The sequence below is a fragment of the Scardinius erythrophthalmus genome (assembly GCF_964197995.2).
Source record: "Scardinius erythrophthalmus genome assembly, chromosome: 19".
NCBI lineage: Eukaryota > Metazoa > Chordata > Actinopteri > Cypriniformes > Leuciscidae > Scardinius > Scardinius erythrophthalmus.
In genome coordinates, this window is record NC_138239.1 from 35207845 (window position 1) to 35233848 (window position 26004).

The 26004-nt window shown below is 41.5% G+C and overlaps 1 protein-coding gene across 1 annotated transcript in view; it reads right to left on the minus strand.

Annotated features, from left to right (window-relative positions):
- myt1lb (myelin transcription factor 1-like, b) overlaps positions 1 to 26004 on the minus strand; it is a gene marked incomplete at its 5' end in the record, with an annotated part of 86335 nt that overhangs the window by 24496 nt on the left and 35835 nt on the right. Inside the window, 5 exons of the mRNA XM_081347629.1 lie at positions 4160 to 4464; positions 7432 to 7649; positions 8358 to 8465; positions 12570 to 12660; positions 17529 to 17663. Coding sequence (XP_081203755.1) covers positions 4160 to 4464; positions 7432 to 7649; positions 8358 to 8465; positions 12570 to 12660; positions 17529 to 17663 — 857 coding nt within the window. The remainder of the gene's footprint in view (positions 1 to 4159; positions 4465 to 7431; positions 7650 to 8357; positions 8466 to 12569; positions 12661 to 17528; positions 17664 to 26004) is intronic.

Consider the following 26004-nt stretch of genomic DNA (forward strand, 5'->3'; position numbering starts at 1 on the left):
TGACTCATGTCATGACCCCATTAAATTAAGTTTATTTTTCTTACCCCACTGGCAGATATTTTTTTCTTGTTTTGAAGTTGAGATGAAATGGAAATTTAAATAGTCTTGCCTATTGTGACGTATATCCATGTGAAATGGCTTCAGAAACAAGAACAAATTTAGGGTGGGGCTTGATTTTGTCTTTGGGGAATTGATTGGATGGATGTGGTTTGCTATTGGCTGATCTCATGTGAGTGACAGGTTGCCCCGCCCTCATCATCAGAGAAGAAAAGAGATGCTGCAAGAGGGAGGGGAAGATATTCTGATTCAAGATTACCAGGCACATGAATTAAAAAAAGATGTGAATTTAATAAATCATTAATAAATCATAGTAAATGCTGCAATATTCCATAAAGAACAAGAATTTTGATGGACTCTACTCTTTCCCAAAGAAAATTGACATGCCATCTATCTGTATATATATATATCTCTCTCTATATATATATATATGTATTTATTTATTTATTTATTTATTTATAAATACAATGCAAAGCTAAAATGTCGATTATCCTGTTCAGCCTGTCATATTAATCATTTTGCATAATGTTGAGCCTATGCAGTTCAAGGTAATATTTGATTTAAAATGTAATGTTGTTCTGGTGCTATTTTTAAGGCACCATTTGATGCCCAATGTAAAGTCAGAGTCCTGAAGCTAAAGCAGCAGAGAAGTCATGCTTAACAAGCGCTCCGGCTCCTCTGCGAGACGAGGGACTCCATGAATACTGCACTACTGAAATAAATGTGTTGAGCTGAGGTGCAGATGGAGAGGAAGCATCACACACTAAACCTATGACAGCGAGAGAAGAGCACTGCTGCAGGAAGAGCACAGATCAGAATGACAGCAGATCAAAGACAGAGAGAGAGAGAGAGAGAGAGAGAGAGAGAGAGAGAGAGAGAGAGAGAGAGAGAGAGAGAGAGAGAGAGAGAGAGAGAGAGAGAGAGAGAGAGAGAAGGTGCCTCCATGTTTCACACACACCACATAATATCAACTCTACTTGCCTCCTATTTCATGCTCTGCATCAGTGCTGGATGAGTGTGTGTTAATCTGAGGGATATAATTCCTATATCCCACACAAATAACATTCATGGTGTGTTCAGCACCACTTTTTCTCGAATCCATCTTCCGCCCGAGCGTTAGCAGGAGGTCATATGATGTTTGGTAAAACTCCCTTTGTCTGCTTGTACAATAATTTGTTTTCACAGGATTGTAAATGCAATGCAACTTTTTGTTCATTTACATTTATACATTTTTAGCATTTAGTCTTTTACTTGTAATAAACACTTTAAGTGGGCTATTAAATAAAGTGTTATTTATATGTGTAATTGTTTTTTTTTTAAACGGTGAGATGTCATATTGTGAAAAAAATCCACACAGCACACACACCCTGCCCCTATTTTCCACATATTCTCCATTGTTGCAGCTCCTCTCTTCCCAGTCTGTCAGTAACGCTCTGTTTAGTTCCTGTCTCTATGAAACTCCTCCTTCTGAAAAGAACAATGTGCTCTGATTGGTCAGCTGAACCAGTGTGTTGTGATTGGTCGAGCACTTCGAGTGTGTTTGAAGACTAAACACATAATATACACGCGCATGATGCCACTATTTTCAAAAATTCACGTAAATTCACCCGAAATTAAGGCCTTGGAGGCCGGCATACTCCTGGCAGAATGAGCTCTGACAGCCAGAGCTGACGGCTGACCAGAGACCTCGTACGAGAGAGAGATAGCCTCAACTATACACTTGCTGACTGTCTGCTTAGAAGCAGGAAGACCTTTCTTCGGTGATCCAAAACAGACAAACAGCTGATCCGATTGTGAGAGAGGTGTCTGTCATGAGAGTGACTCGATGAAAATGAACTCCTAACACAGGACCCTGGAACAAGAACCAAGTTTTCTCCATATAACCCAGGCATGGACACACCGCCGCGTGATCTTGATCATACGAAGTGGGTTCCCCCTCTGGGAAAACCCTTTGGTCCTGAGCCACCACTGCAAGGTGCTCATGTACAGCAAGCCAAAAGGAATCACATTGGACACATCAGGACCAACAGTCTCTGAAAGGCTGTGAGGATAGCAGTCACAAGAGCGGGTGATAGGACGGTCCGCATCGTCACTGAGTCCCATACCACACCAAGATCTTCAGTAATGGAGAAAGCACGCTCTTCTTGGCATTTGAGCAAGAACGACATCTCAATGCCTAACCGCCATCTGCTCCGACCAGTCGTCTATGTAGTTCAACATGCGTATTCCCTACAGCCTGAGCGGGGTTACAGAGCTAGACCGAAAGGGAGTACCCGATATTTGTATGCTTTTCCCCCGATATCAAACCTCAGGAACTTCCTGCGTTGTGGAAGGATGGAGACATGGTAGTCTATCTAATTAGATCTATTGTGACAAACCAGTCCTCGGATATGATTTGAGTCACGATCTGCTTTAATGTCAACAATTTGAACTTGAGCCTCTTGACTGACCGATTCAGCTGACGGAGATCTAATATAAGACGCAACCTTCTTTGGAACAATGAAGTAATGGCTGTAAAACCCTGTATTCTGTGTCGGGTGGAGGAACCAGCTCTGTAGCTTCCTTTGCTAATAGAGATTTCACTTCTTGTTCCATTACCAGAGCCTGCTAGGGATGCACTAACGTGAGTAGCGTCCTGTTGTATCGCGGTGGACGAGAGCCAAACTGGATTCTGTAACCTTACTCAACAAGTACATGATCAGTACATGATCCGAAGCCTCCATTCTGCCAGATAATCTACTAAGGGAACTAAGCCTCTCGAGGCTGACCTCTAGTGTAGTTAGAGCAGTTCGGCAACCTGAAGCATACTGGCATTTTTTACGTTTTTATGCATTTGGTACGCTTTTATCCAAAGCGACTTACATTGCATTTCAAGGTACACATTTTTACATTCTTATGAGTTCTTGCTTGCTTGCTGGGAATCGAACCCATGACCTTGGCGTTGCAAGCACCCACGCTCTACTGTTTGAGCTACAGGAAAGCTAACTTGTGGTGACGTTGAATCATGAGCTCGATGAAAACCGCTGCGCCCTGAGGCACCGAGGGTGGTGGGGTTGGCAGAACCTCCTAGAGGCACTGAAGTGGTGCAGGCACTGTATACGGAGTACGCTGGATCCCGCGGGGAAAGGCAGAAAAAGAGCAGCGCTCGTCTCTAACCCCTCCGAGAGATCCATTTGCGAACTCCATGATTTCAGCTTCCGTGAAAACTAGTCCAAAACTAGTTTGTGGCGCCAGAACCAGAAGGAAAGCTAGCCTGAACATCTTCCTCAAAAAGTGACAGGCAGCAGCCTCTCACAGTGCTAGCAGTCAGCCCTCTCGAAGGCTGACAGTACATGATCCGCTCCCAAACACATAGCACACAGGGAGAAGCACACTGCTTGAACATTTGGTTAGCCATCATATGTGAAATAGTGAATGCACAATATCAGGACAGACAACAATAAATAAGACTAGCTGCCAACAAGCTGAAATAACCAATGAATAAAAAGTTTTTTTCTTTTTCTTTTATTTCCAGTAACTGTTTTCCATGGTTTTAGATTTAGTTAAATATAATAACCCCGTCTCTGTAAATGTAGACTTTATGATTTGGTTTTCATGAAAACAATGAACATGAAGAAAACACAAACAAACGTGAAACACTGATTACATGTCAAAATCTACAGTAGAAAGATTAATAATCTAATATTAAGACTGGCCCAAATATTTAAATTTATCTTAGCAATGTTTTGTTCTTCCATGTTGTGCTATATTTATACAAATATTTTACTAATAATTATCAAACATAATTATTTATATATTATTTAAATTAATTAAATATAATTAATTAATTAACCGCTCGAAACGAGCTGCATTATATGACTGTCAGACAAGAACGGTTTGACCTAAAAATATCAAAATTGAAACTACTGCGGAAACAAAGACACCTACATCTTGGATGCTCTTGAGGTAAGCTAAAACATACCAAAATTTTATTTCAAAGTGAACTATCCCTTTAATATATAATAAGGTAACATAAATAATATAATTATAATAATGGTTATGTAAAAACGCCTGAGCAAATAAAATGGCTTTATATTGTGACGTGACACACACGTGTGTGTACCTGTGTGCAGATGTCCAGGGGTTTCCCGCTCAGGCTCTGTGGCATCTCCCTGCAGCGGGTGGAGAGGTTAAGGATGGCAGTGGCCGCCATGTGCGCCGCCTCCATGTCGTGTGTGTAGTCGAAGCTGCTCTTGCTGCAGGTGCTGCTGGCGCTGCTCTCTCCTCCTCCTCCTCCTCCTCCTCCTCCTCCTGCTCCTCCTCCTGCTCCTCCTCCTCCTCCTCCACAGCTCAGGCTGCTGCTGCTGCTGGGCCCGAAGCTGCTCGAGGTGCTGCTCGCCGAACTCCAGCTCTTGCAGTAGCGCTTCGCTGACGGGACACACAGAGCCGGGACGTTAACACACAGACATGGGACAGATCACAAAACACACTTAGCTTCTGCATCTACATCCTACACTGGCTTTATTGTGCTAGCAGTGAGATACTATAATAGTTTTCATTGATAGTTTCAATTTACTTTTATATTTTACATTTTGTTCAAGTTTTAGTCATTTTTGCTCAGTTTGTCTTTTTTATTTCAGTTATTTTAGTTAAACTAGGCCTACATGAAAATCAGAAATGTTACACTGGGAGATATGTATATGCATTTTATTTAAGTACATTGTTATAAGGATCTCACTGATTTACATCACAAGCATCAGAATTTCAGAATCCTTATTTTTGCCCATATAAATATCAGCAACTGCACTAAATTGCACATTGTTGCTCAGTTTGGGCCTCTAAATGAAATGTGTTGTTTTCCTCTTTGAGTTTGAGCTCCATGTTCTCGCTATATCAGACTATATGAGCCATAAAAGACTGATGTATCAAATATGACACTCAACAAAAACACACATGCAAACTTTTTTTTAAAGATTTATATAAACTGTTCCACTCGCTATTATTTTTATATGTCAGACTTAAAAAGGTTAAAATAATGTGTTACAGTCTTGTTCTGCATGTAATTACTATGTACTTACTATAGTAATTACAATATCTGGCTTAACAACTACTAACTCAGAATTGATCCCTAAACCTAATAATAAACCATGTTAAGTTGATGTACTTACCTTATATGGTTGCACTTTATTTTAAGGTGTCCTACAGTGTAATTATCAAATAATTGATAAGTAATATGAAGCTAGTAATTAGGTTTAGGGTTGTAATTATGCATAATTTACATTTATTACTATAGTACATATAAGATGCGTAACGGATACTGTAAAATAAAGTGTTATCGCTTCTATTACTCAGTTCTTTCTTGTGTAAGTGCACTGTACGTTCATGTACTGTAAAATAAAGTGCATAGAACCTCACGTTTTAGTGTCTGTAGTCAAATCCCTTTAGGAGGAAATGGCTTGTTAATTATGATGATTTTGATGATTATGAGGAGATTTTAAATGATGACGGGGGTGTTGGGATGTAAGTGAGAGACAGAGAGACACTCTCTATAGTTTGACAAAAGACACAATGAGCCACAACACCAGCTGGGCATCAAAGTGGCATCTCCCACCGGGCGTCCTGCTGCCATCCCTCTCTCTCTCTCTCTCTCTTTTGAGTTCCTTTTCCTCTATCTTCTCCCTCCAGTCTGGTCATTAAAGCATGGCCGGGGATCTTACAGTCTTGCGCACAGAATTGCAATTAGCAGCAGCCCTAAATCCAGACTGTGATTTGCCTAAACCGCCTCATTCATTATGCATCTGCCTCGAGATCATTTCCATACATTTCCATACCTCCGAAATACAGTGAAGGAAGATCTCGGAGGCTTTTCTAATGGGTTTAGTTCCTCACCCAACGTTCATGAAATGCAACTAGCTTTCTCAGACCTTCGCAGTCAAATGTTCAAGAGTCATAGTGATGATAATGATCATAAAGCAGCCCCCAAAAAGTACACTTAAGACAGGCTTAAAATGTCCATATTCATTGGACAACAAAATATCAAACCAAGTGACATATGTAAATTAAATAGATCTAGCATTGCAAAAGAAGACAGTTATAGACACAGTTGTTGTTTATGTGATGAACTACACCTGTGGTACCTCTGCAGAATCTCTGAGTTCATTCTTTCACAAAAACCCACTAGAGTCCAGGGTTATAGAGCTGCAGGTATGACGTCAAAACCCGGAAAACTGGATCCCTCGAGATTTCCCTATGGAGTTTTTCAATTTATGAGTAACAAAAGGTCTGTGGTAAACATGACTTAATGATACTTGAACATATTGCTCTACAAAACACACCCATATTGGAAACACAGATTTTCAACCTGTTATGTTTATTTTATAAAATGTATGTTTCTAATAAGTAAATAGATAAGAATTTTTGGGGTGTGAGGTTTATATTGTAGAACAAAATGTCTAATTGTCATCAAGTTTCCCATAACCCTTTGCCTGGACTTATTATTGTGCTTTAATAGTTTTAGCTGTGTCTCATTACCTTGTTAACTCTGCCTTTATAAGCCCTGTGTTTTCATATACATTCTTGTATATTATTACACTGCCTTTCTGAGCATTATCCTGGTGTCTTGTTTTTTTTTTTATATATTCTCTGCCCATTTTCTGGATTACCTTTTTGCTTGTGTTTTCTGCCCTCTTGCTCATTTGGATTGTTTTCCTGTGTGTTTGACCTTCTGCCTTCAACCTCAAGTCCTCGAGCAGTTCATAACATCACCAAAGACCTCTTATTCAGAAATTGAAAAACCCCATTATAAAGCCCCAGAGGAAAATTTTGATGGAACAAGAGGTGAATTAGTCTTCCAGGTGTTGACTTCATCCCTGCAGCACTCTATAAACAAAATCTATACAAAAAAATACAAAAAAGATTTTTTTTTGTTCAGCTAGTACACTAGAAACATAAATCTTAAATAAAAAGTGTAATAAAAACTAAATAGACATAAAATAAATTTGTCACTGTAGAGCTGTTTCTTGGGTTCTTTTGGTTAAAAGTAATTACAAAAAATGGTTCGAAAGTTAAATCTGAGAAAAGCACTGGCATTTGGGTGTAGATGAATTAAATTGATCAAAAGTGACAGTAAAAAGTGACAGCATATTAGAATGATTTCTGAAGGATCAAGTGACGCTGAAGACTGGAGTAATGATGCTGAAAATACAGTTTACTATATATTCACATAGAAAAAAGTTATTTTAAATGGTAATAATATTTCACAATATTACTGTTTTTACTGTAGGTTTGATCAAATAAACGCAGAAGAATCTTTTTTTTAAAAACATCCCAAAAATCTCACCGACCCCAGACTTTTGAACAACTGCGTATATTGATGTCATAGAGCAGACGTCTTACCCTCATCACTTTTGGGCAGTGTGTCCCGACCGTGGAGCTTGGGTGCAGCAGAGTGCCGTTTGCTGTAGATGTTGCTGCTGTCGTAGTTGTTGTAGTCAAAGCTGGTTTTGGAGTACTTCTCTAACTCTTTGGCCAGGTTGGAGCGCGGGGTTGAAGTGGGAACGTTGTTTTTGTAGCCGTACTGAGGAATCTCCAACTGTTTCACAAAGCACATGGGCCTGAAACAGACACAGTTTATGTTGTATGATGTGTCTGCCTGCCAATGATCAGTGCATACTATCCATTTTATAAGCGTAGGCTATTTGTAAGATATTCAGGTTCTAGCAAATAAGCAATTTCAGGAAATTCATCATATCATTTACAGTGATGTTTTTAATTTGAATAATTATGTTTATCGCAGCTTATGGAAAAGCTATTTATGATTTTTGTTTTTACACCGTACACCCAAGTGAAAAAAATGCTTGACCCTGCAATTTTACTTTCGGTATACTAAATTTATATATTTAAAGTCTGCTAAATTGGAGCAACTAATTTTGTACTTAATGCACTTTAGTTATACAGAAGTAGTGCTGAAGTTCAACTAAAGATATACTTAAGTATATTTGATTGTGGAAGTGGAACTTTTGCTAGAATACTTTAGGCACACTTTAAATATATTGCATTTAAAGACAAATATCATACTATCATTACTAATAGTGATATTAAAACACATTTTAGGCTTAATATTAAGAAACATGCATTGTGTAATAAAGTACTCCAAATAAAGTTGAATTATAATATTTATATCAGTAAGTCTCAAGCGATATGTCAGTAAATATGTTTATGATAATTGTAGTATACTTAGTACGAAATATATGTATTTTAAATACATTTTGTTATAGCTTTTTTTCCCACTAGGGTAGAGCATCAATGAGAATGTCTGTTACCTGAGCACACGATCTGAAGCCTGGTTGGATTTTCCTCCATCACAAGGCTGATGTTTCTCGTGAGCTTTGGCCAGTTTCTCTGCAGCCGCTATTGGGCAACCCGACAGGCTGGATGAACAGAAAGTAATGTGAGGGACATGGCTTGAAATGAAAATTATGCAGCTTAGACACATCACTGATTTACCATAATCTCGTTTATGCTGTATTGAAATTAAAATCAGAAGTAAGATTTGATAATCCATAAAGATTATCAATAAATAATTGAAATCTTCTGCTTCTCAGATCTGCCAGTGAGGTTCATTATCGTGTTACGCAGCACGTTTGAGTTCTGCAAGAACCAATGAGGTTCATTCTCGTGTTACGCAGCACATTTGAGTTCTGCAAGAACCAATGAGGTTCATTCTCTTGTTACGCAGCACGTTTGAGTTCTGCAAGAACCAATGAGGTTCATTCTCTTGTTACGCAGCACATTTGAGTTCTGCAAGAACCAATGAGGTTCATTCTCTTGTTACGCAGCACGTTTGAGTTCTGCAAGAACCAATGAGGTTCATTCTCTTGTTACGCAGAACGTTTGAGTTCTGCAAGAACCAATGAGGTTCATTCTCGTGTTACGCAGCACATTTGAGCTTCATCAAGAACCAATGAGGTTCATTCTCTTGTTACGCAGCACGTTTGAGTTCTGCAAGAACCAATGAGGTTCATTCTCGTGTTACGCAGCACGTTTGAGCTTCAGTAACAACCAATGAGGTTTGTTCCCTTTCAGTCGCTCACGTTCGACGTAGTTGACGTGTCGACTGATTGGGATCACGCTAGGGAGTCTGTCATCTTCGAGTATTGTAAAAACGAGCCAATGGACATTCGGGTGCCGTGTGAGTTGGGTAATCGTAGGATAGTGATAGAGTTTCCGCCCGCTAACCATCTCGCGGCACACCTGTGTCCGGCGGCCGCTGCATCTTGGTTGGGGGAGCCTCATTTCCCCTTGCGGGCCAGTGAGTTTTCGTCTGAGCTGGGTCCCTGTTTTTTGCCTAGAAGTCTGTGGTATCCGTGGTTCCCCTGCATCGCTCAGTTGTAGCACTACACGGTGCTCCTGGCTGATCTAGTCGGTTCCTCTGTACCAACAGACTCGGCTTCACTAGCTGGCAATTGAGTGCGTTCGAGGACCCGGTCACACCTTTTCACGCACTCTCTGCCGCTACCTAGAGACAGGTGTTAAACACTGAGACCCTGCTTCGGACCGCTATCGGGCCTTCCAAGTTGGGTCCCTGTTCTCTAGCGTGCTCCCGACTGACTCAGTCGGTTCCTTGTATCATCAGACTCGGCTACACGATTCAGTTCGTCCGGCACCCGCCCATGTTCAGCGCTATTTGTTACACCTATGTGTTCCAAATTGTGCCTGTCGTGTGTGCGGTCATCGCTTCCTACTGGCAAAGGTTGCGATCAAGCCGTTATATTAACGCACATCATGATGCAGTAGGGCTATAGGTAGTACGACTTGATCTTCAGGTTCCTGAGAGGTGCAAGCAGATGAATCTTCCTTACGCCCCCTCTATGCCTTCTTGGGACCTATCTCCAGTGCTACTGCACTCTGAGACCTCCCCTCAGCACTGCAGGCAGTTGAGTTAAAAATTCTGTTTTTAAAGAAACAGTTCTCCTGCTTGCTTGCTCTACCAAGAAGGTAGGGGACCTGCACACATTTAGTCCGGCTAACTCTCATTAATATGAGACACCGGCCTGGATACAGTATGTGCCCAAGGTTCCTACCTCTCCCTTAAGACGGGACCAGGTGGTAAGCCTGCAAGCGCTGCTCCGGAGGAGGCAGACCCAGCTCTGACTTTTCTCTGTTCCTCCCGCCTTGCGGTTATTCAGAACAGAATGCAAAGTCTCAGGACCTCTCCAGCTCTCGTCTGTTTCGGAAACCAGCAGAAGGGAAGGCAGTTTTCATACAGAGGTTGGCCCACTAAAAAATGAGTGCTTGCCATCATCTTGGTGAGTTTTTCCCAAGATGCACCGTGCCCACCTGGGTAGTGAGCTCCACCAAAAAGAGAGTGTTGCTCCTTCCTGGGCGCTGACAAGAGTGCCTCGCTGACAGAATTAGAGCTGTGGGCTGGGCGACACCAGCACATTCGCTAGGAAAATAGCCTATGTGTCGAGCCGGTTGCTTTCTGTTTCAGTGACATGCCATATGTTGTACTGCCCGCTAAGTTCGCTCAGTCCATATGTGTATTCTCCATGTTACCTCCTTCGGGCAGGATGTGGCTTCCGCAGCTTATGCCTTCCAACGAAATGTACGCTTTCCCAGTGGTCCTGTGGAACAGCAGTGACTTTCCTGGCCTAAGCCCTGTCCTATATACGCCTCAATATGCGGGAGGATCAGGAGGCTTTTGTCCAGGCACTGGAAGGTGGCAACACTAGTGACGTTTTAATAGGATCCCAATCAATCGACATGTCGACTACGTCGAACGTGAGCGACTGAAAGGGAACGTCTCGGTTACGTATGTAACCCTCATTCCCTGAAGGAGGGAACGGAGACGTAGCCACTATTGCTAACCGGGTTCCGCTCGGCTCCTCAGCGAAAAACAACTGGTGCGTGCATCCACTTCCGTATTTATACCCGCGCTGTGGGGCAGGGCGTGTGATATGATTCACGCACACCAATGACCATTGGCTCGTTTTTTACAATACTCGAAGATGACAGGCTCCCTAGCGAGATCCCAATCAGTCGACACGCCGACTACGTCTCCGTTCCCTCCTTCAGGGAACGAGGGTTACATACGTAACCGAGACGATTTTTGGTGAACTAACCCTTTTTTTTCTTTCTCTTTCTTCTAAATACCTAAGAATGTTTAGATATTTGTACTGGAAAACAAAATGCTGAGTAAAGCATTTTTCTATAAAAAGCAACACAATGTTCTTCTACAGAGAAAAATGTGTATGATTTAAAATTTTCACTCAGAAATGGGTAATCACAAATAATATTGGAGGAATTAAAATTTATTATAATTTTTACAGTGTAGGTAGTGTCATGAGCTCAGAGCACAGAGATATTAAAGACTTCTGAAGGTGTGCGTGTGTGTGTGTGTGTGTGTGTGTGTGTGTGTGTGTGTGTGTGTGTATCTTTGATCCATGACATGAACTGCAAGCGAGCTGCCAGGTTTCCTGCCGTAGGAAATGTAATTTCACTCTTGCCAGTATAAGAGGTGAGTGTGTGTGTGAGTGTCGTGCCTGGTGCGTGTGTTTCAGGGCCGTCTGGAGTGGGCCGTCTCCCCTGGCGAGGTGTCAGTGAGGTGCTAATGGCTGACGCTGAGAGCATTACTGCACAAACCAGTTCATCAACCCAATCCACACGCAACGCCTTCCACAGAACAACGTGCTGTCTTAAAAGCTGCTTGAGGGAATGTGCATTTGTAGTAGTCTATACTTTTACATCATCAGCAACATCAAACATAATTGCAAAAAAAAAAGTTTTGACCTGGTTTCCCAAACACACCCATGTCCACCTCTTTTTGAGAAAAACACGTATTCCCACACAGTGCTGGTTAGTAACTGATGTAATCTGGATTATGCTATCAGATAACAAAAATTAAGTACTTTTAATTATTATATTATATTATATTATATTATATTATATTATATTATATTATATTATATTATATTATATTATATTATATTATATTATATTATATTATATTATATTATATTATATTAAGATCATAATCAGATTACAGTTACTTTTTATTGATTACATGATAACATATTATTCAGACAGTAAATTATTCATAATTAATTGATTTCCCCTAATTCTTTTTTCTCTCTTTACATTTCTATTTACATTGACAATTTTTACCCTGACCTAATGTGATGTTTAAATCACTCATGTTGTTGATAACAATGAATGGAAAATATCAATGTGGGACAAAATAATCCTATTTGAATCTATGACGTAAGGGAGTTTGGTCAAAACTAATCTAAATGGAATAAAAAAGTAGTCCGATTAGATTGCCTAAAATGTGTCAAAATGTGTAATCAGAAACAGACTACAATCTGAGTTAGTGTTCAGGGAGTCAGCCTACCAATATATTAATATATACGTTTATATATTACACCTATATATTCCAATTGAAAGTATTTTGTATGTCACGTAGACACTGCAGAATAAAGATGATAATAATGAACATATGAGCGGTTCTCTCATCCAGACGGAGAGGAACTCACCTCCTGTGAGAGTTCCTGTTGCTGTTGACGTGACCCCGGCCCGTGCAGCCAGGCGTAGGGCACTTAAGAACATTTTCATACATTGCAAGAACTTGACAGCAGGCGAGAGAAATAGGGTGAAAGATTAGGAGTTAGAGGCCCACAGTTAGTCATCAGCATTAGTGTGAAACACTCGTCATTATCACCAGCAAGCTCAGATCGAGAGACATCAAACAGCGGCATGCAAGGCACTGCTAATGGAAGAACACTGGCATGCACATGAACCATGCAGCGTGAGTCATGGTACAAATCACACGAGTATTCTGTTCTGTTCTGTTCTGTTCTGTTCTGTTCTGTTCTGTTCCGTTCTGTTCCGTTCCGTTCCGTTCCGTTCTATTCTAGTTCCTCTTTTTCATCAGATTCCCTGCTGCTTGCTGTAAGTAAAACCCACTCCACTGCGTCCAGTTGTGAGTGATGCAGACAGACGTTTGACGGAGAGCTCTTTCCCTGATTATATTCTCATCAGCAGCTGAAGCTGTCAGCTAAAGTTAGCTCATGCATCCAGTCATTCGGTGTGAGGTGTTGCTGCTCTTGATTGTTTCAGCTCTGCATTTGTCTTTCATTTGCATTAAACACACGTCAGCAATCAATGAAATCCCTGCCCAAACTCTCCCTCTCTCTGATCCCAGACTCTATTATTCATCTGTACGTGTCTTTGTCTTCTCTGCCCATGACCGACAGGAATTAGATTACTGTTCATTAGGACGCTGGATTGGGGGCAGAGAGTGTGGGCCGGGATGAGCAGACCGGCACTCTTCCGGTGCTCATCTTCATCATTATCAGCTCCTTAATCCCTCACCCTCATCTTCAACACACACTGACATGTTCATTACTGAAGAGCAGGAGGGATCCGCTCACCTCCACCGACAGAGATGCATGTCTTTGTGTCTGAATGCAAGAAAAGCTTCATTTAATGAAGACCTATTATGCCCTTTTACAAAGTCTTGATTTTGTTTTTGGACTCTACTAGAATTTTTCTAGAATTTTTCATGCTTGATTTAATCCCCCCCCCCCCCGTCCGTCCGTCCCCCCCCATATTCTCCATTGTTGCAGCTCCTCTCTTCCCAGTCTATAAGTAACACTGTTTAGTTCCTGTCTCTATGAAGCTCCTCCTTCTGAAAAGCACACTGTGATCTGATTGGTCAGATGGACCTACTCAACTTTTCTGATACTGATGTTCCCATCATGCACTGGGACATGAATAATTAATGAGGTTGATTTTTCGCTGTCTTCCAGCTCTATTTACACTGTTGTGTCACTGCATTTGTTGTTAGGTTTAGTAACTTGACATTTTGTGACATCTAGTGCCCTATCTTGCACCCAGCGCAATTGACTTTGTACACCGACGCATGTATCATTCCTATTTTGCACCCGCACAAAGCGCGCTTTTCCCCCCACAGAAGCACGACGCTAAACTGCGTTCCCTGGGCGGTTCAGCGCAAAAAAGGAGGCGTGTTCCGGCGCAAACGTTCCTTCATGCTATTTTGCAGGTTTAGAAAACAATTGCGCCACTAACCAGGAAAAAATAGTTTAAAGTCAGTGGCGCGTTGCGCATGTTATTCATATGCTATTTTAAGGGCGCATGCTTGGCCATAATCAATGTAGCGTGTGCACAACGTGCATACACTTTGACTCTCTCATCTACACAGAAGCAGCAGTTTTCATTTTTTCAAATCATACATTAGATAGATAGATAGATAGATATATAGATAGATAGATAGATAGATAGATAGATAGATAGATAGATAGATAGATAGATAGATAGATAGATAGATAGATAGATAGATAGATAGATAGATAGATAGATAGATAGATAGATAGATAGATAGATAGATAGATAGATAGATAGATAGATAGATAGATAGATAGATAGATAGATAGATAGATAGATAGATAGATCGGCTGTGAACCGCTCCTGGCGCGCGCCTGGCAAATCCGCCGTTACAATAGGAATCCGCTTTAGAAAAAGCGCGTCTGCTCTTAAAGGGAATGTGAGATGATGCTCTGATTGGTTTATTTCACGTTACGCCCAAACCACACCTATGAATAATGAAGCTACTTCAGACCAACCCATTTTAGATTTGCGCCTGGCGCAAGAGTCATTTATCCCGCCGGGAAAATAGCAACAGAGCCAAGTCCCGCCCACAAAGTTACTTGCACTTTGCGCTTTGACAATTGCGTTTCAGATCTTTAAAATAGGGCCCCTAAAGTTCAATTTCTACTCAAAATGACACATTCCTACTCAAAAACGATTCATCAATGTTACCGTCATTGTGTATTGTGCTCCAAGTATTGAGGTCTCAGTGTTCAGGTGGATACTGCTTTACGTTTATTATGTAAACATGATGTTTATATAATATCTGTTGTATTATTTACTTAGATAATTACTTAGTGCATGGTACAAAGTAAAAAGTGTAGTTCAACTGAGTAGAAATCACTCAAAAAACTTTTACTGGCCAAGTTAGAGTTACTTATTTTGTTTGTTAAATTTACTTAACATAGTTAAGTAGAGTTTACTTAATTCCATATGTGAAATTTACTTAAAAAAAAACTGTCTACAAAAAACTTTTACAAAACTGTACATTTTACTTTTTCAGTGTTGAGCAGCAAGAAGTTGGCTGAAGATAATAACAGCCACTAAGTGACCCAACATAACGAAACAGTCTTTCAGTAAGTGTGTGTCACACACGTCATGTGATGGTCATCTAAAAACGCCCCTGCTTTGCCACCCCAGCGCCAGCTCACAAACTGCCTTGCCATCTGGACACTTTAAAAGCAAATCTTTTTGTTAACTGATTTCAGTCTGTAGGAAAAGCCATCAGTTTGATTGTCATCTGGTTCATTTGTGAATAAAAAAAACCCCACACATTTTAATACATTTTAATGAATCACGTAAAAGATGTTTTAACGGGATATTTGCTCAAGGTGAATGGAAGGAAATCTCACTCACTCTTCCTGTCTGTAACTTTCATCAGATTATAATTATTACAGTTTATTCAACTGGATTTAATTGAGCATCTAAAACAAAATGAGAAATCTAACCAACTTATTAAACTGGCCTCCATTAAGATAGCGTCGTAATTACCAACAGAAACAATCAACGCATTCAAGCATGTCTGAGATATTGTGACGGCTGCTCCTCTACGCCGGGTCTTTACATCGCCAGAGATTTCCTTCAACAATAGCCACATTCATATAGGTATAAATAGTGTATGAAGTTCTTGTAAATTATTTCAAGAACACTTAAAATAAAGTTTAAGTTAATACAAAATCCTTGTACATTCAGGTGTAAAATTGTCCAAAAATAGAATTCAGTTACTGATTTTGAATTTCATTGTTATAGAGCTAAAGAGAAAGATGACGTCCATTGGAATGAGCAGGTTAATATACTGGATGATGTAAATTATATGATTTATTATTTTATTTGATTATTTCTTTCATCACAATATCTCAATGAAGTGAACAGGGGTGAATTTTAAGTAATTTCACTATTTTGGTTTGAGTGTATGTTCATTTTGTCAGGTGCACAGGTACTGAATTTCTAACATGAAAAGCTGATAAATATTACAGATGTTTATTGGGTTTACCAAAATACCAATTGGGCCATTTATATGGATACACCGTAATAACATGGGAATGGTTGGTGATATTAAAGTCCTGTTTGTGGCACATTAGTATATGTGAGGGGGCAAACTCCTCAAGATGGGTGGTGACCATGGTGGCCATTTAGAAGTCGGCCAACTTGGATACAACTTTTGTTTTTTCAATAGGAAGAGGGCCATGTGACACATCAAACTTATTGGTAATGTCACAAGAAAAACAATGGTGTGCTTGGTTTCAACGTAACTTTATTCGTTCATGAGTTATTTACAAGTTTCTGACCACTTATAAAATGTGTTCAATGTGCTGCCCATTGTGTTGGATTGTCAATGCAACCCTGTTCTCCCACTCTTCACACACTGATAGCAACACCGCAGGAGAAATGCCAGCACAGGCATCCAGTATCCGTAGTTTCAGGTGCTGCACATCTCGTATCTTCACACCATAGACAATTGCCTTCAGATGACCCCAAAGATAAAAGTCTAAGGGGGGTCAGATCGGGAGACCTTGGGGGCCATTCAGTGTGTGAAGAGTGGGAGAACAGGGTTGCATTGACAATCCAACACAATGGGCAGCACATTGAACACATTTTATGAGTGGTCAGAAACTTAAATAAATAACTCATGAACGAATAAAGTTACGTTGAAACCAAGCACACCATTGTTTTTCTTGTGACATTACCAATAAGTTTGATGTGTCACATGGCCCTCTTCCTATTGAAAAAACAAAAGTTGTATCCAAGATGGCCGACTTCTAAATGGCCACCATGGTCACCACCCATCTTGAAGAGTTTGCCCCCTCACATATACTAATGTGCCACAAACAGGACTTCAATATCACCAACCATTCCCATGTTATTACGGTGTATCCATATAAATGGCCCACCCTGTATAATGACATTATCATCATCATCATCATCATCCAGGAAGTGATATTATTTTTGGCAGGAAAAGCAAAACATCAGTAAGTATAAAGTGCTGCAGGAATGACACATCTTGAGCTTGTGTTCACCACAGATCTTATCTCAGGCTTTTACCTGAATCCCATTCTAAAATCTCATTGACTTGGACGATGGAATTGGAGACGTGCTAAAAGGTAAGAGGTATTGCATAGGAATGAACAGATGTTATAAGTGTGGAGGAGGACGGCATGCAGAAAGAACTGAAGACTGGTTCCCACAGACAAACACATACAGACACACAGTCAACCAATGATTATGACCTCTTTTCATTTATGCTGGCATGAAAAAAAGCAAAGATTTAAAGGAAGAAGCAAGCAAACGTGGCACTGAAGTGTAGAAAGAGCTTGTAGTGTGCTTACTTTCTGGTGGGACTCTGTCCTTATGCGGGCATCCAGACAGGCTGCGATGATGTGGGTACAAACCCGTCACATGACCTGTGCCGTCACAGCCAGGCGTTGGACAGCGGCTTTCTTTTTTTCCCGACCGTGAAGAATCTGAATACACACACAGGATTATTATTGGCTCATTCATTTAGAAATAAATATGCTAGAGGACTGATGAAGTCTGGTCGAAGAATTGCTTACTTAGACAGAAAGATACTGTCTGACTGACATGCAAAACAACCATGTCACCATTATGTTCATTTTAGCTTTAGTTTCACTTTCATGGACTCAAGGGCCCTGTTTACTCCTGGTATTAAGATGCATTTTGGTCGATCGGATCACAAGTAAACAGGGGAGACACATTCCCGTTTACACCTGGTGTTTTAATCCGTGTCTTTTGTCCACTTCCGACCACTTCTGTCCTGATTTCTTTGAGGGGAGGGTCAATGGGAGGGTAAATGTATGGGTTTTTTCAGATCTTTAGATCTAAAGGATGAAATAAGCTCACACAATTTACACATGAACACAACTGGAGACGACGGAAAAACACACAGAGCATCAGCTTTAGTTTCTGCTCTGAAAGACACAAGACCAGCCGAACGCTGTGAGTGTGTGTTAGAAATCATGAATGATGAAAGAACATTGTGCTTGATACGTTTTCATCTTCAAAACAAACTTGGGTCTCCAGCCTGTCTGGCTAGATCATGAGATCAGTAGAAGGAGAGAAGACGGTCTTTTGTGGCTGTTTGAACACATTCGACCACATGAGCATTTACACTGCGAAAGCAATCCGGTCGAATGCGTTTTCGACGACCTCTGGAAGTGGTTGAAAGTGGACAAGCTCAAAACCTTAGACATGTACTTAGCATCATCCACTTGTGATCCAATCGACTAAAAATGATCTTCATACCAGCTGAAAACAGGACCTTACTTGTTTATCATCACTCACGTCTCCTTTGTTCTCTGTTTCCCACCACTAGTTACTGTAGTTACCGTGGATATTCATTTATAAGCACACCTGTCTGTATTTGGTTCATCATCACTGTGTATTTAAATTCCTCTTTAGTTCACATTCATTGTGCGGTATTGTTCGAGTGTTTGAGCTTGAACGCTGTCTCACATCATCATGGATCACTTGAGTTTACTTTGTGTTAATAAAACACTTCTACTTGAATCTTCTTCATCATCATTGGACTGAAACGTGACACCGCAGTTGTTTTTGCAACAGGTAAGGGTGAATAAATCTAAAATCAATGATACCACAATGGTCGACCAGCATGGAAAAAAAAAAAAAAAAAAAATTATAATACCGCAAATGTACAATATTTAGACCTAATTCGATCTGACCATCTAAAAATTATAAGCACATTGCATTTTTTTGCAACTCTTTTTGCAAGGTTTTTTTTTTTTTTCAAAACAAAATATTTTTCCTTGCTACTATTCGGCATGTACCATGGAAATCTGTGTTGCATACATTTTGGATATACAATACTGCTCTAAAGTTTGGGGCCAGTAATATACAGTATAGAATTTTTAAAAATACTCCTATTCAGCAAGTACACATTAAACTGATCAAAAGTGACAGTAAAGACATTTATAATGTTACAAAATATTTCTATTTCAAATAAATGCTGTTCTTTTGAACTTTCTATTTATCAAAGATTCCTGAAAAAAACGTCTCAGGTTACATATGTAACCCTGGTTCCCTGATAGGGAATGAGACGCTGCGTTTGAGAAGCTGTGAGAACGCCCTGCGTGATTGCGTCGTGAAGCACGTGTATAATCCGTCCAATGGAAAGACGAGACGTCATAGGCGGGTGACGTCATCGATCAGGAAACTATAAAGCACCCCTGAAACCAGACCGCGTTAGCTTCTGGTAAGCCTGAAGCAAGTCGATCAGGGCATGCAGGAAGTATGGCAGGCGAACGCAGCGTCTCGTTCCCTATCAGGGAACCAGGGTTACATACGTAACCTGAGATGTTCCTTTTCAAGGGAACTCGAGCTGCGTTTGAGACGCTGTGGGAACCCCATACCCACTACGCCATAATACCAAATGCTCGTTCTGTGTGAAGTCCTTGCACACACTAATAAGCAAGCAACCTAGCCCCAGGAGTGGAGAGGTATAGATCATAAAAACTGACAAATGTATGTGGTGAGGACCAGACTGCCGCATTGCAAATATCCTGAAGAGAAACTCCCAAAATTAAAGCCTTAGAGGCAGCCATACTCCTCGTAGAATGGGCCCAAACAGCCAAGGGTGAAGGCTGTCCAGGCGCTTCATAAGCAAGTGAGACAGCCTCAACTACCCACTTGCTCATGTTTAGATGCAGGGAAACCTTTCTTAGGTGACCCGAAGCAGACAAATAATTGCTCTGATTTACGCCACAGGGCAGCTCTGTGAACATAAGCATCCAAAGCCCGAACGGGACATAACAGATTAAGTGTTTCCTGATCTGGGGTATTAAATGGTGGAGGATAAAAGGCCTGAGGCACTATTGGGCCCGCAACATTAGTAGGGACCTTAGGGATGTAACCCGGTCTAGGGTGAAGAAATGCCTTCACCATACCAGGTGCAATTTCCAAACATGAAGGAGCAACCGACAAGGCTTGCAAATCTCCAATTCTCTTGGTAGAAGAAATAGCGAGAAGAAATAAAGTTTTTAGAGTGAGGAACTTTTCTGAAACCTCTTCAATGGGCTCGAAGGGAGCCAAACCCAGACCCTCAAGTACAATGGCCAAATCCCAAGCCGGTGCTCTAGAGTGCAATGCAGGTCTCAACCTCAATGTACCATGGAGAAAACGAATAATCAGAGGATCTCTCCCAAGAGGGGTGTGGTAGGCTCCTTTAAGGTAGAAGGAGATAATCCAGCAGAGAAACGGTCTTGCAAGAAATCAAGAACTGTACCAACAGGGCAGTTAACAGGATCTAGGTGACGTTCACCACACCAGGCAGAGAATAATTTCCATTTCAGTGCATAAAGTTTTCTCGTAGAAGGTGCTCTGGAATGGAGAATGGTCTCAACGACCTCATTCGAGAGACCGGATTCTATAAGCCGGGCCCCCTCAGAGGCCAGGCCCACAGTTTCCACAACTCCGGATGAGGGTGAAATATTGTGCCCTTGCTTGGGACAGTAGGTCCCTCCTGACCGGAATCTCCATGGGAGAGCCGTCTAGAAGGGACACTAGGTCCGAGAACCACTAGGCCGAAGGGAAGAACCCGATACTGGTATGCTTCACCCCTGAAAGCGAACCTCAGGAACTTCCTGTTATGAGGATGGATAGATACATGGGAGTACGCGTCCTTCAAGTCTATTGTGACAAACCAGTCCTCGGACTGAATCTGTGATACAATCTGTTTGAGTGTAAGCATTCTGAACTTGAGTTTCTGAACTCTGCTGTTTAATTGACGCAGATCTAGAATAGGACGCAACCCCCCCCCCCCATCCTTCTTTGGAACAATGAAGTAACGGCTGTAAAACCCTGACTCTCTGCTGGGAGGAGAAACCCTTTCTATAGCCCATTTTTGTAGAAGTGTCAGTACTTCCTGCTCCATAACCAGAGCCTGCTCGGAGTCCACCACAGTGGGAAGGACCCCTTGAAATCTGGGCGGACGAGAATCGAACTGAATTCTGTAACGCTTTTCTATTATATGCAGGACCCACTGAGAAATATTTGGAAGTAGTTTCCACACTGCCAGAAATTCTGCTAAGGCAACCAGTCTCTCGAGACTGGCCTCTGGATTTGGTTGAACAGTCATTTCGGTGCCCTGAAGCGGCAAACCGGCAGGTAACAACCGAACTGACCATTCTACGACCCTCCTCGGAGGATCGTATTGGGACGCTGACACTGTGGCAGCGCTGCGACTCTCCTCAGAGAATCGCCCCCCAGAGGGCGCCGAGGAGGAACGATTTCTCGAAACCGTCCCTCCCTGGAGGGGACCACCCTCAGAAGCCTGACAACCTTGGCGTCAGGACTTCTTCTTAGTCCAAGCTCTCCTAGAGATGACAGTCCTCAGATCTTGTCTACACCTAACAGGCTTAAACTGCGACCACCACCCAGGTTCCCCAGATTGTGGAGGAGCCAGAGTGGCGACGCTCTGTTTCTGCTGCACTCTGTGCTGTTGTGGGGAGCTCGTAGACAGACGAGACTGCTCAGATTTTATATTTGCAGTCTCGGGGACATTGAACCGGCGAGGAAGAAACCTCTGGAATGCCGCAGATTGTTTTTTCTTTTCTGGAAACCTATCGAAGACACAATTTATAGCGTCGCTGAACAGACTTGTAGGCGAAAGCGGCGCGTCCAGAAGAACAGACCTATCTCTATCTTTAATGTCTGACAGATTTAACCAAAGATGACGTTCCGTGGCCACCAGGGCTGCCATAGAACGGCCCACAGATTTGTCTGTCTCCTTGGTGGCCCATAGAGATAGATCTGTTGCGCAACGCAATTCTCGAATTGCGTCAGCACTAACTTCCTCACAATCGGGTTCAGGGGTGCTTTATAGTTTCCTGGTCGATGACATCACCCGCCTATGACATCTCGTCTTTCCATTGGACTGATTATGCACGTGTTTCACGACGCAATCACGCAGGGCGTTCCCACAGCGTCTCAAATGCAGCTCGAGTTCCCTTGAAAGGGAATCACAGTTTCCACAAAAATATGAAACAGCACAACTGTTTTCAAATATTAGAATTATTTCTGAAGGATCATGTGACACTGAAGACTGGAGTAATGATGCTGAAAAATTCAGCTTTGATCACAGGAAAAAATAACAGTTTACTATAAATTCAGTTATTTTAAATAGTAAATATTTTTCACATTATTACAGCTTTTACTGTATTTTTTATTTAAAAAATGCAGCCTTGGTGAGCAGAAGAGATCTTTATATAAGAGTTTTTTTTTATTTTTTTTATACTGACTCCAAACTTGTGAACAGTGATGTAGATGCAACCTTTTGTCCTTGTTAATGTATCTCTTGTTAGTGTATCCTGGACCTAGATCTGCAGAGGACATCTCTTCCTGATGTGCTGTCCAGGGCTACTGGCTGTGTTTCAAATAGAGAGAGAGCACAGGAGAGTGAGTGAGTGAGACAGTGAGTATGCTACAGTTACCACTGATTAAAATTTTAAGGATGGAGTAACCTAGTAACAGGCATCATGTTGCCTTCTGTATCAAAGTAATCTCAAAACAGACAGGAATAGCATGAGAGCATGTGAAAGACGTGGGCTCAGTTTTAGAGTTTTAGACTGAGACTGAAAATAGAATGCAGTGCTACTCAAACTTTTGGAATATGAGCTTGAAACAACATTGACTAAAGTATTGCAATATTGGTTACAAACACACATGAATCTGGGTGAATATCATGAAATGACTTGCTCTGATTGGTCAGATGGCCCAGTCGGTTGTGATTGGTCTACTCTGCTCTGATTGGTCAGATGGCCCAGTCTGTTGTGATTGGTTTGCTCTGCTCTGATTGGTCAGATGGCCCAGTCTGTTGTGATTGGTTTGCTCTGCTCTGATTTGCTCTGATTGGTCAGATGGCCCAGTCTGTTGTGATTGGTCTACTCTACTATGATTGGCCAGATAGCCCAATCTGTTGTGATTGGTCGACCGCTTGCAGAATGTGGCGTTGGTTTTACTGTGTCAATCTCATCCTCTGGAAGTACATGTAAAGAGGACTTACTTTTGCAGAGCAGAAAACAGTGTCTTCTCGGCATGTCAACAACACGAACCAAATTCTTCCAGTCTCAGCTACAACTACAGAGTTTGAACGAGGAAAAGTAGATGTTGTTCACTGGCAGTCAATGAAGACCACAGGCTGGCTTTGTGCAAATTTGTTATAATCCTGCGCAAGTTTATCTGCACTTTTATTTGATTTATTTTTACTTTTCAGACCTTTTACATTCACAAACAGCTACACATTACACACTACATGAAAGATAATGTCCGAAAAAGCCTAATAGGGCCACTTTAAGATAATAAGCCCTGAATCCTCAGACTATTCTGCAGCCATTTCAAAGAGAGAGAAAACAAACGAGCAAGGGAGAGATAGCAAAGCCAAGCTGAGTGGAATACATATTAGAAAGTGCTGGATATTGATTGTGGCTCCGGACAAGCCATGCTTTGCATACCAAATGGCCCCCATTACCATAGCGTCTGTGGATAATTAATGTGCAGTCAGTGGTCCTGTCGTTTGTTATCGGTCATACTGATACTGTTCAATTTCCATCTCCGCCTCATGCCTTCTTTAAGGAAGAGCTCCTTCCATAACTGTCAGGCCTCCACACTTTTATAAATCATAATGCCCCCTGGTTAGGCAGCGTCTGCTGCTATTTCTGCCATAGTGAGATGCTATCGCAGTGTAAAAGCCAAGCATCCCTCATTATTCTGCCATTAGAAAGATAGTGTCTGCCGTGCGGCCGAACGTCCTTTCATGCGTGCTGTCAGCCCTTCCTCATCAGGAGAACGGCAGATGAAAGTTTGCATGTGTTTTTAAGGGTTTGTTCACCCAAAAATGACAATTCTGACATCATTTACTCACCCTCATATCATTTTAAACTGCATGACTTTTTTTCTGTGGAGTACAAGGGACACATTTTTAAGTGTCTGAGTCAGAGTTTTCAATACAACGAAAGCATATAGTGACCAAACGTGCCGTCATTTTGAACCAGGGTTATTATATAGATATTAAGGGTGCTCCGATCGGGGCGCCTGATTGTTATTGGCTGATAATCATTTGATATAGTTTGATCGGTGGTCTCTATAAAGGTCGATCAGATGAAGCAAAACTTTCGAGACAATTTTTCTATGCGCTGCTAAAATTTCTTCAGTACATTCACAGGTCTGGCAGTTCACAAGAAAAGGACAATAAATCTGGAAAGTCATTGCACAGACATTGCAACGACAACAATCCTACAGTAACCCTACTTTCTGTGCGCACATTCTGAGACAGAGTAGAAAACGGACAAGCGAAGTGAACTATGGACTTCGGGTTCAAACCTAATCGGTCAAATACATGTTAATGTATACATGAAATATGTAATAATCCGTGGCTTGGTGAGTATTCACTGAAGCACAGTCTGTTATGTCTTAAGCGAACAGTTGGGAAATAAAACCGCTTATACATGTAACATGCGATCCATGCATTAGGTCTAAAAGGGATCATTTTCATTTTAGGGTGAACTAAGTCATAATTTACTCACCCTAGTGTTGTTCTAATGCCATATGCCCATCTTTATGGACCACAAAAGGATCATTTTTAAAAAATGTCCCGCTCGTGCTCGTCCATATAATGGCAGTGAATAGCGACCAGCATCAAGCTTTTTAGAAAAGAACCAAAAGTATCACAGAATGATCCCATGTAACTCGTGTTGTATATTTCAAGTGCTCTGGGGGTTTGGGAAATTGAATGTATTATTTAACGAAATTCTTGACCTTGGCCGTTGGTCTTCTGTGCACGGCTGCACGACGTGAGTCTCTATTAGCGCCCGCAGTTCACTCCGATTCGCCCAGAAAAAGCACACAAACTGTGAGAAACTTGAGCTGTTTGGCCAATCACAACGCACTGGGTCAGCTGGCCAATCAGAGCACTCTGGACTTTTCGGAAGGAGGGGCTTTGTAGAAATCAGAGCGTTTCAGACAGACTGGGAATAGAGGTGCTGGAATAATGTACAGTATGTGACAAATAATGTGTTTACTGAACATTAAAGCATGTTAGCCTATTCTATTACACCCAATAAACAAAATATTGACCTTTAAAAATAGCATCACATGGCTTCTTTAAATGCCTGCTTCATGATTATGTATGGCATGACCATGCAACGGTTTTGTGGATATAATAATCCTTCAATCTTGCTCCTCTATCCCTGGAGAAACAGGAATAAACCAGGAATCCTATTGAAACTTCCTCAGAATAAGCGGCACTGTCTAATTTCCCAGTATGTTTCTCCGTGCAGTGATCTCCAGTGCCAGAGCTATATTTCCATGCAGAGGTTTATAAATAGGCAGCATGAGCACAGGCTGTGTCCCTGGGATGAGATTTGCTGTTCTCCCGGCCGTGCAGATCGCCATTACTTATGCCTGACAAGCTTAGCCTGTGATGTGGCCATGCTGGCCTGTTTGAACAGCATTAAGCCACTGCTGTTTGCACTGCAGGCGTGGGGATGTTTGAGAAAGCTTGTCCCAGGGTCAGTATGGGATCCTCTCTCAGGGCAAAGGAACGCAGAAGAGCGCTGAACCTGTCCACTTAAAGGTGCCATATGTAACAATTGAGGTAAAAATATCCCAAAAATGAGCTACACACATCAAAAGAATGAGAAGAAATAAGGGCGATGATGTCATTAAAAAAATGTCAAGTTATAGTGCTGCAGAGATATCAACCTTAATTAGCATTAGCATTACTAGCCACGGCCCGACAGGTGTCGTAATACCAGTTTCGGCCATGGGAGGCGG